Source organism: Lissotriton vulgaris, chromosome 12 (genome assembly GCF_964263255.1).
Source record: "Lissotriton vulgaris chromosome 12, aLisVul1.2, whole genome shotgun sequence".
Classification (NCBI taxonomy): Eukaryota; Metazoa; Chordata; class Amphibia; order Caudata; family Salamandridae; genus Lissotriton; species Lissotriton vulgaris.
In genome coordinates this window covers 627,856,685-627,870,368 of record NC_141700.1, presented here as the reverse complement: position 1 = coordinate 627,870,368, position 13,684 = coordinate 627,856,685, and the positions used below count along the sequence as shown (strand labels likewise).

The 13,684-nt window shown below is 40.3% G+C and overlaps 1 protein-coding gene across 3 annotated transcripts in view; it reads right to left on the bottom strand.

Annotated features, from left to right (window-relative positions):
- Window positions 1–13,684, bottom strand: part of LOC147677881 (blastomere cadherin-like) — a 352,327-nt gene that overhangs the window by 168,112 nt on the left and 170,531 nt on the right. For all 3 annotated transcript variants that reach the window (XR_015302467.1, XM_086945778.1, XM_086945777.1), the window contains one exon: window positions 8,355–8,530. Coding sequence is in view for 2 of the 3 variants with exons in the window: in XM_086945778.1 (XP_086801904.1) it covers window positions 8,355–8,530 (176 nt within the window). In the remaining variant the exon portion in view is untranslated. The remainder of the gene's footprint in view (window positions 1–8,354; window positions 8,531–13,684) is intronic.

Here is a 13,684-nt window from a genome sequence, read left to right as displayed (position 1 = left end):
CGAGTTACACCAAGAGGTAGAACCTTTAGAAGATGAGTTTTCCAGAACGTCTTAGTAAAAGATTTACAGCAATTAAGCACTGGTTTCAAGAGATAGGTAGTTCAATTATAGGTAAAATAGTTTTTCCTTTGATAATTATAGTTATAGTGATACTTTTGTTCAAAATCAGTTGTATGTTACACAAAAGAAGAAAGCACGTCATAGAAAAGAAGAGAATTTACAAGCTAAGGGAGGAGAGAATTAGAAGAGTTTCGAAGAGCTCAATATGATAGTTGCAGAAAAATAGCTGAATCTAAAGTTTAGAAATACTAATACTAAGAAAGTGCAAAACATGTTCTATGATTGAAAATTTATAGAATCATACATTTTGGGTATATTTTCGTGATTTGGAAATCACCAGATGAGGGAGTTGATGGAGCAAGATGAAGAACAAAATTTTGTTCTGACTTGCAAAGTTAACCTCTCCTAATAAATGTAATAATATTAATAAGTTTGTGGTGTGATCAAATGTAAATGTACATGTATTTATATAGCGCAAATTACCCACATCGCAGGCATCTAAGCGCTTGCTTAGGGAACCCGTCCTGGTATTCCCCTGTGAGATAACCCCGGCAGGGTATCCACAAGGTGAAAGCCAGGCATCCCACCGCGAGGGGCCGTTGTGGAGATTAAGCAAGCTATTGCCCAGAGTCGCAGAGTGTGAACCCGTGAGTCGAGTAGGCACCGGAGCGAGAATTATCGAGTCCGTGGAATTATTGAGCCCAAGCCCCATCGAGGCGGGGAATTGAACCCTGGTCCAGGGCCGATCTCAGCTTCCAGGTCTGCCGCCTCTAACCCCTGAGCCACACTTCTCCACAAATTTTTATTTTGTCATTAACCAACTTAGTTTAAGATGCATTCATCATGGGTTTACACGTGGGACTAACATGCTTTGTGTTGCAATTGCAAAAAGAGAAATAATAAAATTAACTTTGTCTATTGTCCTCGTCAGTATTAAATGCGGCATTTTTAATAATAATGGCATGTGCTTATTTTACTTGCTTACGTTATGTCTTTTGTGATAAAATGCTCAAAGAGTTCCAGAATCGTTAAGGATATGTAAATATGATGCTGCTTTGTGTGCTAAGCTAGGTAACATAATTAACTTGTTGATTAGCAAAGGGGGAGGGTAACAGAATGGGTTTCAATTCTTTAATTAATTGATGTCTTGTGTTTGTTTATTAACTAGTTTCTGAAGTGAGGCCTAAGTTGGCTCTTGAAAAATATGGCAGACAGAGATGCAGACGTGAAAGAAACCTTGTCCAGTGTGGAGCCTTGCGTTGTGTAATGGAAATATTTGCTGAATGAAAAGACTTTGCTTGAATAAAATGTGGTCACGGAAACAAGGCACAAGGACAGGATCCGTGTATGTCTGCCAAGATTAGGAAGTAATGTTCTGAACTCGTCCGAAAGTAACATTTTGAAGGAAGCTGAATGTCACAAAAGGAAAAGACAATGGAGCTTATGTAAAGCTTGAATGTGGTCAGGAGCCGTATGACCTAATGTGGACTGACCTGGATCAGCCAATGAAGATTGAGAATTTTGAGAAGAAATACAAAATATAGAAAGATAAGCTAGTGAAAAAGGTATAAAGTCTGACATTGCGTTTATGAAAAAAAAAAACTCTTGCTTTCCGATTCCTGAGACGGTGTCATGCTGTCGGACTTTTGACGCACGTAAGGACAGCTGACTTATTATTCTTCCCTTTAGGTGAAGTTTGAGTTAGACAGGGAAATAGATTGAAGGAAATGGAAACGATCTTTTATTAATAATTCATGTTTCTGAGCTTTCTTCTGAATGTCAGTTCTAATTGTGTTTTTCTAATAAAATGCTGCTTTCCTATTTGCTTATGAAATAAAAACTTAAATCATTGTAAACGCCTTTCTTTATGAGAATAAAGTTAATAAAAAATTAGATTTGAAGTGACAAGCTGGTCTTGTTTATTCATGGTCTAGTTACTATTAGTTGATCCATCCACCTTTTGTGGCTTGATTTAAACTGCAGTATGTAAATATAAATGTAAATATTTGTGAATAGATCTTTAAATCAAACCACCTGATTCAGTCGCTCTAAATTGTCTCATTGGTATTATGGGCCTGGATTTATGTGTTTAGAAATATATGGTGAGTATTGAGGTGACAGATGGTGTGTGTGAGACAGTTTTTCTATAGGAGCACTGGATCACGACGTAGATGAACGGATGGAAGTAGCCATGCCTGTATTTGGGTAGCATGGGCTATGCCTAAATAAGGACTGGATTTCTATGCCTATATAAGGGCAACGCGAATTGTACCTATATAAGGGCCTGAATCGGGAAATGTATTTGGAATCTATATCTTTTTTTTTTTTTCGGTATCAAGGGCCCCCTGATGTGGATAAGACTCCTGGGTCAGGGACAACAATTTTTATGTAACAGAAAACACCCAGGCAGACTTTGAATACAAAAGCTGGCTATATGGTAAAACATAGACATAAATATATACCTAATAAAAAGTAATGCAATGGACTGAAATGATATCAAAAAGGGTAATTTTTAATAAAAGATCAATAAATACACATAATTCATACAGTACACAATAAAAAAGTTCATGTGGCTCTTTTGCAAATATCTATTAGAAACACATCATGATATATAAAAAAAGGATCTCTGTTTTCCTTTTTAATGAAGAATAGGGCTGTGTGTCAACGCGTTTCGACAAAGTCTTTTGTCTTCATCAGGACAAGTGGATATTCAGCCACTTTTTCTAAATAGAATAAAACAGTGTTTAAATGACTTTGAGATCACAGTACATTGCTTTTCTTCAGAGGTGAAATATCATCAAATTGATAGAACTTTCTCTTAGCCAGACTTATATTGTAGTATAAGTTACATAACAGATACATAGTTGGAAAACAAACACAGTACATGTACAGAACATATTTCATAAGTTCAACAAATAGCGGTACATATCTATCAATGTAGTCAAAAACTTAGTTTTAGACAAATCTGTAGATACTAATTGGAAATTGGCGTAACATTTAGAAGATTTCACATTGTAAAACAGGGCTTATCCCTATGACTAAAGTGTAACATTTAGAAGATTTCACATTGTAAAACAGGGCTTATCCCTATGACTAAAGCGTACGACCATTTCATAAAAAAGATTTTTGTATGTCATGGTCCTTCTCTGATTTATCTAGCCATTGTTCAGTTTTTATAGTTATGGACTACTTTTATATTCATGCTAGGGGCGGGTCGAGTTATAAAAGCCAAAAAATACCCCTAATGTATTTGAATAGATTCGAGCACCTATTAGTTTATACTGCATTAAGCTAATAGACAAGGGTGATATATTTAATAACAGTTAAGCGCAAAAAACATCTTCCTTGATTAATTAAATTATCTTTCAATTAAATATTTCCTTACCTAAAAAAATTATGACCAAAAAGGTTCAAAGTTGGTGAAGGGAGTAAGGCACCTTTCCTCCCGGCATAAGGTCAACACTAGGGAGAACCCCTTTATCCAGAAATCGATTACTGGATCAAATGCCCTCAAGGGTACCTCTCGCTGTGGCTCCTGCCAATCCTGTGATACCATTGTAGTGGGTGAAACAATGGAGTTTAATAAAATCAAAATTCAAGCAAAGGAATTCTGGACTTGTAACACAAAAAATGTTGTGTATTTACTTATTTGCCCCTGTAACCTTGGATACGTGGGCGAGACGTCCCGCGCAATAAAAACCAGGCTAACTGAACATAGGTCAGCGATTAAGACACTGAAAACTACAGCCCCGATAGTAAATCATTTGTATAGAGTACAAACACAAACCTGAAGAACTGAAATGGCGTATTTTAGAAAAAATTTATCTGCAGAAAAATCAAGGAGGGGATGAGATGCGGAGAAAAAGAGAGGTCTTTTGGATCTTTACCCTCGGGACCTTTTCCCATGGGCTAAATCAAGAATTGCCATGGGAGAACGCAATAACATAACACAGTTATAAGTTTGTTATGTTAATAAAGTACAGAAGCTCATGAAATGATAGCGCAATAATATAATGTTAATTCCTGAGTCCCCGTTCATTTAATCCCAAAATAAAATACACAAGCTCATGAAATGATAGCGCAATAATATAATGTTAATTCCTGAGTCCCCGTTCATTTAATCCCAAACGGTGATCCCAGCACAAAATGTTTATTCCTGAGTCCCCGTTTATTCAATTCCAAAACGGTGATTCTAGCATTTACTTATAATGAGTTAAACTTACTGTCGCTTTAAACAGGGGCGGGGTCTACCTAGATAAATAGCAGTGGTAAAAGGACCGGATGTAATCAACATTCGATCAACCCGAACCACTGAGGAAGGTAGAGACGACTCGAGCAGCACGCTTGTACAAACTGTAAGGATCTAGTATATCGCATGCGTACCTCACGTCTGTGATACGCAAATCCGTGACTCTGTAACTCCGTCTTGCCCGAATAGGCTTTGTGTTAAGTTCTCCTCCTTTATCCTTTTTCCGCTTCTAACTTAGTGGTTTGCGGCACTTTTTTATTCTCTTTCTCTGTTTAGTGGGCGTATCCCGACCAACGTACGTCTTACCTGAATCACAGCCTTGTGTTTCAAAAGAGCGGACCCATGGTACGCATTAGTCTCTAATGACTACCGCGCCTTGTTTAATACCGCACGAGGCCTAAAGGTAAATATCAATAAAGAAAAACCGCTCTGGACGCTTAGAATAATTCTTGTCATTAAAGAAAAAAGCGCCCTGATAAAAATCTACCTGTGTATTTGTTCTAGTTAACGGAGTTAACATCAACTCCAACCGCTACGATAACTGATCATCAAAATGGCAGGTGTTGTTTGAGGACTCCCTCCTTCTTAAAGAAACGACGAATAGTGGGTGTAGGTAGGAGTAAGACGGAAGCAGTGAACACTGCTTTAGCAGGTAAGAATGTTACCGAATAGAATTTCGAGTTAAAATAGGGAGAACCCTGTGTATTCGGTAATGGATTTGACATAGCGCATTGTTTTTCTTGAAACAGTTATCACATACCGAATCCGGACACTAAAGGAAAGGTGCCTTACTCCCTTCACCAACTTTGAACCTTTTTGGTCATAATTTTTTTAGGTAAGGAAATATTTAATTGAAAGATAATTTAATTAATCAAGGAAGATGTTTTTTGCGCTTAACTGTTATTAAATATATCACCCTTGTCTATCAGCTTAATGCAGTATAAAATAATAGGTGCTCGAATCTATTCAAATACATTAGGGGTATTTTTTGGCTTTTATAACTCGACCCGCCCCTAGCATGAATATAAAAGTAGTCCATAACTATAAAAACTGAACAATGGCTAGATAAATCAGAGAAGGACCATGACATACAAAACTCTTTTTTATGAAATGGTCGTACGCTTTAGTCATAGGGATAAGCCCTGTTTTACAATGTGAAATCTTCTAAATGTTACGCTTTAGTCATAGGGATAAGCCCTGTTTTACAATGTGAAATCTTCTAAATGTTACGCCAATTTCCAATTAGTATCTACAGATTTGTCTAAAACTAAGTTTTTGACTACATTGATAGATATGTACCGCTATTTGTTGAACTTATGAAATATGTTCTGTACATGTACTGTGTTTGTTTTCCAACTATGTATCTGTTATGTAACTTATACTACAATATAAGTCTGGCTAAGAGAAAGTTCTATCAATTTGATGATATTTCACCTCTGAAGAAAAGCAATGTACTGTGATCTCAAAGTCATTTAAACACTGTTTTATTCCATTTAGAAAAAGTGGCTGAATATCCACTTGTCCTGATGAAGACAAAAGACTTTGTCGAAACGCGTTGACACACAGCCCTATTCTTCATTAAAAAGGAAAACAGAGATCCTTTTTTTATATATCATGATGTGTTTCTAATAGATATTTGCAAAAGAGCCACATGAACTTTTTTATTGTGTACTGTATGAATTATGTGTATTTATTGATCTTTTATTAAAAATTACCCTTTTTGATATCATTTCAGTCCATTGCATTACTTTTTATTAGGTATATATTTATGTCTATGTTTTACCATATAGCCAGCTTTTGTATTCAAAGTCTGCCTGGGTGTTTTCTGTTACATAAAAATTTGGAATCTATATCGACATACAACACTGCAAACTCATTTACTATTTGGCCTCTACCTGCAGTGATGCCTTTATTATTATTATCATACATTAACTTTTAAAGCTGGGTCTTTGGTCAAACAGAAGACCAGGTCCACAAATTAGCAGGAGGCGGCAAATATTAGAGAGGCATACACATGATCTTCTTGTAACTTAGTTCTCATAACTAGCATCAGAGGACTAACTAATGCCAATGATGAAATCAGTGTGCTTCAGTGGGCCAAAGATCAAATGGTTAAGCTGTCGCTCATGGGTGCTCTTAGGCTAAACAACCGTATAGAAGGTTTTGCCTTTTACTGTTGTCCACCGCTGTAATGTGCTGCATATATTTGTCATGCTTCTATTCCTAATATTCTTCTAAGATTATATGAATTTCATTTTCATCTAGGTGGAGGTTTAGTAGTGAGAAGAACAGCTGATGATTTAATTTCTGCATAGGTTCTCCTCAGTCCCAGTCCCATCTATTGAACTCTGGGACATGTCTACTTACAGATGAGTCACTGTCACAAAAATGACACACACAGGGCTGGGGGTCCTTGTACACTCTCCTGGAGACACATTTATCCTTAATGTCGTTCAAAAGCAAACACAGGGCTCTTAAACCTCTCTGGATATACCATTTTTCTTCCTACTCAGCTTCTGTATCTGAACTTTTGTTAACAGTCCATAACTGGTCTATGTTGCCATCAGATGTACAACATCAGAATAATTCTTCAAATGTTTCCCTTTTTTATGCAAAGCATCATACTCAAGCTCCTTATTTAATCCAGTTTCATCAAATTGTCTTCTCTTTCTCTTCTCTATGGGTGCTCTTCCTCATTTTAAATTGTCTTTTTACCATTTTTTGTTTACTTTCACTTAGTGGATTTCTCCTCATCTTGCAGATGTTCACGAGCTTCCAATATCTTTATATATGTATTCAATCGACTTTTGTATTGAACATTTTGCCTTTCCTGGCTTGGTTATACGTTTCTTGTATAGTTTCAGCTTGGGAGTCCTCTTGTTCTTTTCTATCGCTACTCGTTCCAACAGCTTTGTCTACCTTTACCTAATCCAAATTTAGTCCTGCTTCAATTTGGACACACAACTCTGATTTGATCTTTTTGGCCCTTCTTAATTTTTTTCATACATTTTCTGTCTTTCTCACCAACATCGTAAAGATTCAGTTACAAATACTGTTTTTTCTTACTATAATTTAGAACCGTAAGCACTCATTACAAGGACTGCAGCCATCCTGTTTCAAGCCCAAATTGGTGTTTGCCTGCAAATTGCAATTATGGCTTGAATGTAAATATATGGTGGTATTTCACCACACATATACTTCATCAGAGAAGGCTGAATGAATATGTCTAGGGAAAAAAACAGTATTCCAGTTTTCTCTAGTTTGGAACATTACCCCTATTCCAATAAGTGACACACAAAATTGGTGGGTAGGAGAAAAATGAAATATTGTGAGTATTGCAGTTTGGGAAAATATGTAAATACTACCCCCATTCCGATCTGTAGAACTCTGAATGGGGGGGGGAGGGGGTGGAATAAGGCACTGACGAAAACCCAATGGTATTTGTGATTCACCATGCAATATTACCTCCAGTATTACTAAATCACTTCTAATAAGGACCATAGTATTTTATATTTTGGACGTGTTAAGTCAACTTATCTACGGAGATAAAATATTTATAGAATGGGAATTTAAATCAATTTATGAGTATGCAGTACATCCCACGTCTCAATATTTAAACTACACGGCCAATTTGCAAATAATTGTTTTTAGGGAGGATGTTAAAGGGTGCAATAGCTTACACTTGATGTGGGTGGACTGGCTGCTGGAGGGAGCAGATCGAGAATGCTTTCCATTTTAGGTGGGGATAAAGAGAGAAGAGGCTCACACACTGCTGAAAAGTAGAGGCTGCCCCGGGCCCTGAAGAATAGAGCCAACACCCAATAATGCCAATTAGAAGGTGGTCATGCCTGGACTTGGGTAGAAGAGGACTGACCACACCCGAAAGACGAGGGATCCCACATAATGCAGTGGAGAAGGAGAATACACAGAGAACAGGGCGCATACAAGAAGAGGACCCACTTGAGCTGGGCTAAATGTTATTCTGTTTCAAAGTTTTGTTACATTGCTACAATGGGATTCGTAAGGTTCATACATTTTCACTAACCTGATAGTCCAGCGCAGTGGAGATCACGCTGATCACTCCATTATCCTTATTGATTGTAAACATCTGATCATTTGGAATCTTTGGTTCCTGATCAATGATTCTGTAATAAACAACTCCATTGTAAGTGTCCTCTGCATCATCTGCATCAGTAGCAGTCACTTGCATCACAGAGGTACCTGACAACAAGAGAGAAGCACACAGTCACACAGCGAAATACCACAACTTCAAGAAATATTTTATACAGTACATTAAACAAATGCAGGCATCCATGCACCATTTGGTATAACTAGGGGAAAACAGACCAAAAGATTGTAATCAACGGTGCAAGGGATGCCTGAAAATGTAGATGAGGAAGGAGCGAGATCAGTAATGAAGGGCGAGGAGGAAAAAGTCCTGTATGAACAAACCTGAAACATTGAAGCATTCTACCTGGCACCTGTGTCTCATTCACAGGAGCATTTTAGAGATAACCCAAAGTAAAGAGCTGCAAGAGTTCAAAGGCAACTGAGTACAGCTTAACTCTTTCCGATTGATAGAACAGACGCCTCAGGGCTCCATGTTGTTGGTAGTGCAGAGTCTTACTACTAATGCCAAACACCTTTGAGGGCTCCTCCTACACATACGTCAGTTTCAAAATATAAGACTAATTATAATGACAGGTCTCAAGGGCCTTAGAGCTGTTCTTTCAGAAGCAGAATTAATGCATTCAGCTTCATGGACACCGTGATCAATGGAGAAACATTATCCTGAGATTGATTGAAAGGTGCTGGTGTGTACATGGTCAGTAGAACATACTAGGCAGTGTTTTTAGGGGGGATGAGTTCCTGGCAAAAACAGATCCTACTTCTATTACTAGTAAAATCATGTTATATTCCCAAGTTAGGCCCATGTAGTGAAGCAGCTTATTTCTAACATTGTCCTCACAAATAACATTTCCAGTTATGACCTTTTGCACATATTTGCGTACACGACAACGTTAGATTAGTTTCCTTGAAACTAAACTTGTTTACACACTTAGCTTCACATACAATATTATCACAATGCCCTGAACATCATGTACAAGGTCTTGTTTTACACTACGTACAAATGTCATCACTATCTGCATCATCGGGGCAACAGGGCTAACTACATATCCATAACATCACTAATCAATATGCACATTGCAAAGCTGCTTTCTATTATAAAAGATGAGAATCCCAATAGATTAGTAGAGGAGGTCCTTCCATTAACAGCTAGGTCCTTGCATGCTGAGAAATCACCACGCAGCGGTCTGACATCTCGTACTTCACTCTATCCCATCAGGTAATAGGGTTGGATCGTCCCTTGGGGGGATTCTTGGCTTTGCACATACACACACTCTAGGTACACTCAGAGTAGAGTCCCCATCGTAGGAGTACGCTTGATTATATACCTGAATATATAAACATTATTTTAGCACAATGGTGGAACTTTAGCTACTATTTACCCTTTTGGTGCTTGTAATCACATTTATTTGCTTCTGTCCACTAATCATTGCAGCACACATGTTTTATGCAAGAATAACATTGGTTCAATAAATATTATTGAAAATGTCCCACTGTGTATTCTCTGTATATTTCTCTGAAAATAAGTGAGCATGAGTGACTGACCGAAACGTTCTTTACTATTTACACGATCCCTGAGGGTCTGGGTTGTCATGTTTAGTGGCTGCCAGAAACCATTCACTCCCTGATAGACTAGGGGGGCTTACGGTGGCACTATGAGTTAGCTGGTCTATAGGCCAGCATATCCTGCGGTGGGTGTCCAAAATCAGTCTTGGTACCAGGCCATTAGTTTATGTTGTTCAAACAATGCGCAGATCCTACAGATTAGTAGAAGTTACCCAACATGATTCCCCCAACGTTGGTTTTGCTCTTATTTAATAGGCAATCTGAGTAGTTCAGTCGTGATTTCTCAAATGCTTCTACTCACATTTAAACGGAAGACGTCTGAAGTGGGAAGGGAAACAAATCTGCATCAGCAGAGTAGGTATAACGGATGTATTGGCTGTAGTTTAATCAATCATGAAGGATTAAAAGTTCCTGCCTTGTGCATATCATAGCTCTCTAAAATGTAGCTAAAATACAACTGCTCCAACAATGACCGAACAAACTGAGGACATTGAAGAATAGATAATTGGACTAAATATTTCAGAAAATTGCAGACAGACAGTTACTATGAAATTGCTACAACATGGCATCCCGGCAACAGGTGGAGATATTACCTTTGTGGTTGAGGCACACAAAGTATTCAGAACAGAGGTGTTCTATTCTTGGGTTAAATTCCTGCCCGCAGATGCACACACACAGTTATTTCATGAATACATTAAAGTTGAACTACCTGATGAGTATTTCCCATACGTGGACTTAAAAGTCCAGTTAACTTACCAAGACCACATTAGTTGGTTTAAAGGCACCCTGCCCCCATACCACCGCGTGAGACTCGGCCCGCTCAGCAGAGAGGGAGCGACCTGGCCAGTCTTAGCTTCATACATACAGCATCCATTGTTGCTTTATTAGCAGCAAGAATGCGTACACTCTACAGAGATTTAGTAAAAATGTACAGAAATCTCACACAATACATAATGAGAACATTAATAGCCCAACCTTCAAGGGTTACTAAAGGTATTAGCCCACAAACACTGAATGTCACTACGGGAAAAATTCCCACCACCCGGGAGATATTTCCGTTCTGGATAGCACAGAAAACAGCACAGCTTGAAACATATTTTCCCCATACGGGCCTGCAGGAAAAACACAGAATACAGACAATGTGCTTGCCAATGGGGATGGCTCCCCCAATAGAAGATTGTGTCACTTGGGGTACAATTGTTACTGCTGTATATACCAGAACACATGGTACCCCATCAATAGCAGTTATACAAGATGTACCTAAACAGATTCAGAATGAGTACAGGGCAGAGCCTGCCCTAGATCTGGGGATAATTTTGCCCAGGTATCGGCCATTTTGTTAAGAAACAAAAAAGGGCAGGCAGCAGCGGTGGCTATATGCCAACGCCTGAGGGAATTCACTCCCGCACAGCAGGAGCGAGAATTATCTAAGTTTTATCACAGACACATATTCTTCGCATGGTAGAGATAATCTGGGAACCAGAAATACCCAGGAAGGTAAAAGGTCTCTTTTGGGAGAACCAGACATCTGGTTACAATATTCTTTTGGCCAAAAAAGATTGGCCACCTGATTTGGTAATGGATTGCCCAATGGAAGAAGTTATTTTACCTGCCTTCTCCGACCTCATACCAGAATGGATTAAAAGTGGGCCTTAACTCCGGAACTTAACCAAAATCATGTTGGGTGGGATGAGGAGTCACCTCATCATGACATACAATTAAAAGCAATTACTCAACCACAGAGACAATACCCAATAAAACATGAAGCAAAGTCAGGGGGATCCTAGATCAACTTGAATACCAGGGTGTGATAGAGAATGGCACCTCACTCATGAATAATCCTTTGTTTCTCGTAATGAAACCTGATCATTCATATTGTCTGGTCTTTAGAGTATAGACATTTAAAAGTATCCACATGCATATTTGCAGTACAAAATACACACAGTTTTGCACTAATGAACAACATTGTGCGGAAAAAATACAAAACAACAGTATACATCTGCCAAAATAAAGTTCGACCCTTGACCCCACCAGGTAGGTCGCTCACCCTACGCACAACACTGCCTGTGCCTCCCTGCCCCAGCTGCCGCTGCTGAGGAAGTTCAAGGCCCTCCACCACCCGCAGGCTACCACCTGCGCCTCATCCCTGGTGGCCAGTGGTAGGCCGTAGGTAGGTTTGTTCATCCTCCGCTTTATTGCTTTTATTGTATTGCCTGTATTTTCATTGTTGTGTCTGTGACTGCTGTTGTCTGTCTTCCCCTGCTGCCTGTACGTAGCCCATGCCCCTTTTTCCTCCCTCTGTTCCCCTCGCTGTCCCCGTGCTCTCTCTGCCCGGTCTTTCCTTCTGTACCCCTCGCTGCCCCCGTGACTCTGCCCGGTTTTCCCTTCTGTTCCCCTTGCTGCCCCGTGCCTCTCTGCCCGTTCTGCCTTCTGTTCTTAGCTGCCCCTGTATTTCTGTATTATGTATTTTGCATCTGTGCCACTCTGTTTTTCCGGTATTTCTGTGCCCTTTTTGCCTTCTGTGCCACTCGTTTTTTCCTCATTTTTGTGTCTTTCTGCCCCCTGTTCCACTCGTTTTTCCATCGTTTTTTGCGCCTTTCTGCCCTCTGTTGCACTCGTTTTTTCCTCGTTTTTCGTGCCTTTCTGCCCTCTGTTCCACTCGTTTTTCCCTCGTTTTTTGTGCCTTTCTGCCCTGTTCCACTCGTTTTTCTGTAGTTTTTTGTGCCTTTCTGCCATCTGTTCCACTCGTTTTTCCCTCGTTTTTTGTGCCCTTCTGCCCTCTGTTCCACTCGTTTTTTGTGCCCTTTTGCCCTCTGTGCCTCTCGTTTTTCGTGCCTTTCTGCCCTCTGTTCCACTCGATTTTACCTCGTTTTCTGCCTTTCTGCCCTCTGTTCCACTCGTATTCCCTTGTTTTTTGTGCCCTTCTGCCCTCTGTTCCACTCGTTTTTTTGTGCCCTTCTGCCCTCATTGCCACTCGTTTTTTGTGCCTTTCTGCTCTCTGTTCCACTCGTTTTCCCCTCTTTTTTGTGCCCTGCTGCCCTCTGTTCCACTTGTTTTTTGTGCCCTTCTGCCTTCTGTGCCACTCGTTTTTTCCTTGTTTTTGTGCCCCTTTTGCCTTCTGTTCCACTCGTTTTCCCTGCCGCTGTGCCCTCTGCGGCCCTCCCCCTGACTGCCCATTCGCTGCCCCCACCTCCCGCCTCCGAGCTGCTCCTCCTTCCCATCTCCCCATATATGGCGGCCGCTGCGCGGTGAGGAGAGCGACCCTTGCCCCACCAGGTAGGTTGCTCCCCCTCCGCAAAGCACCGCCTGTGCCTCCCTGCCCCAGCTGCCGCTGCTTAGGAAGTTTGAGGCCCTCCACCACCTGCAGGCTACCACCTGCGCCTCATTCCTGGTGGCCAGTGGTAGGCCGTAGGTAGGTTTGTTCATCCTCTGCTTTGTTGCTTTTATTGTATTGCCTGTATTTTCATTGTTGTGTCTGTGACTGCTGTAGTCTGTCTTCCCCCGCTGCCAGTAGGTGGTCCATGCCCCTTTTTCCTCCCTCTGTTCCCCTTGCTGTCCCCGTGCGCTCTCTGCCCGGTCTTTCCTTCTGTACCCCTCGCTGCACCCGTGTCTCTGCCCGGTTTTCCCTTCTGTTCCCCTTGCTGCCCCCGTGCCTCTCTGCCCGTTCCGCCTTCTGTTCTT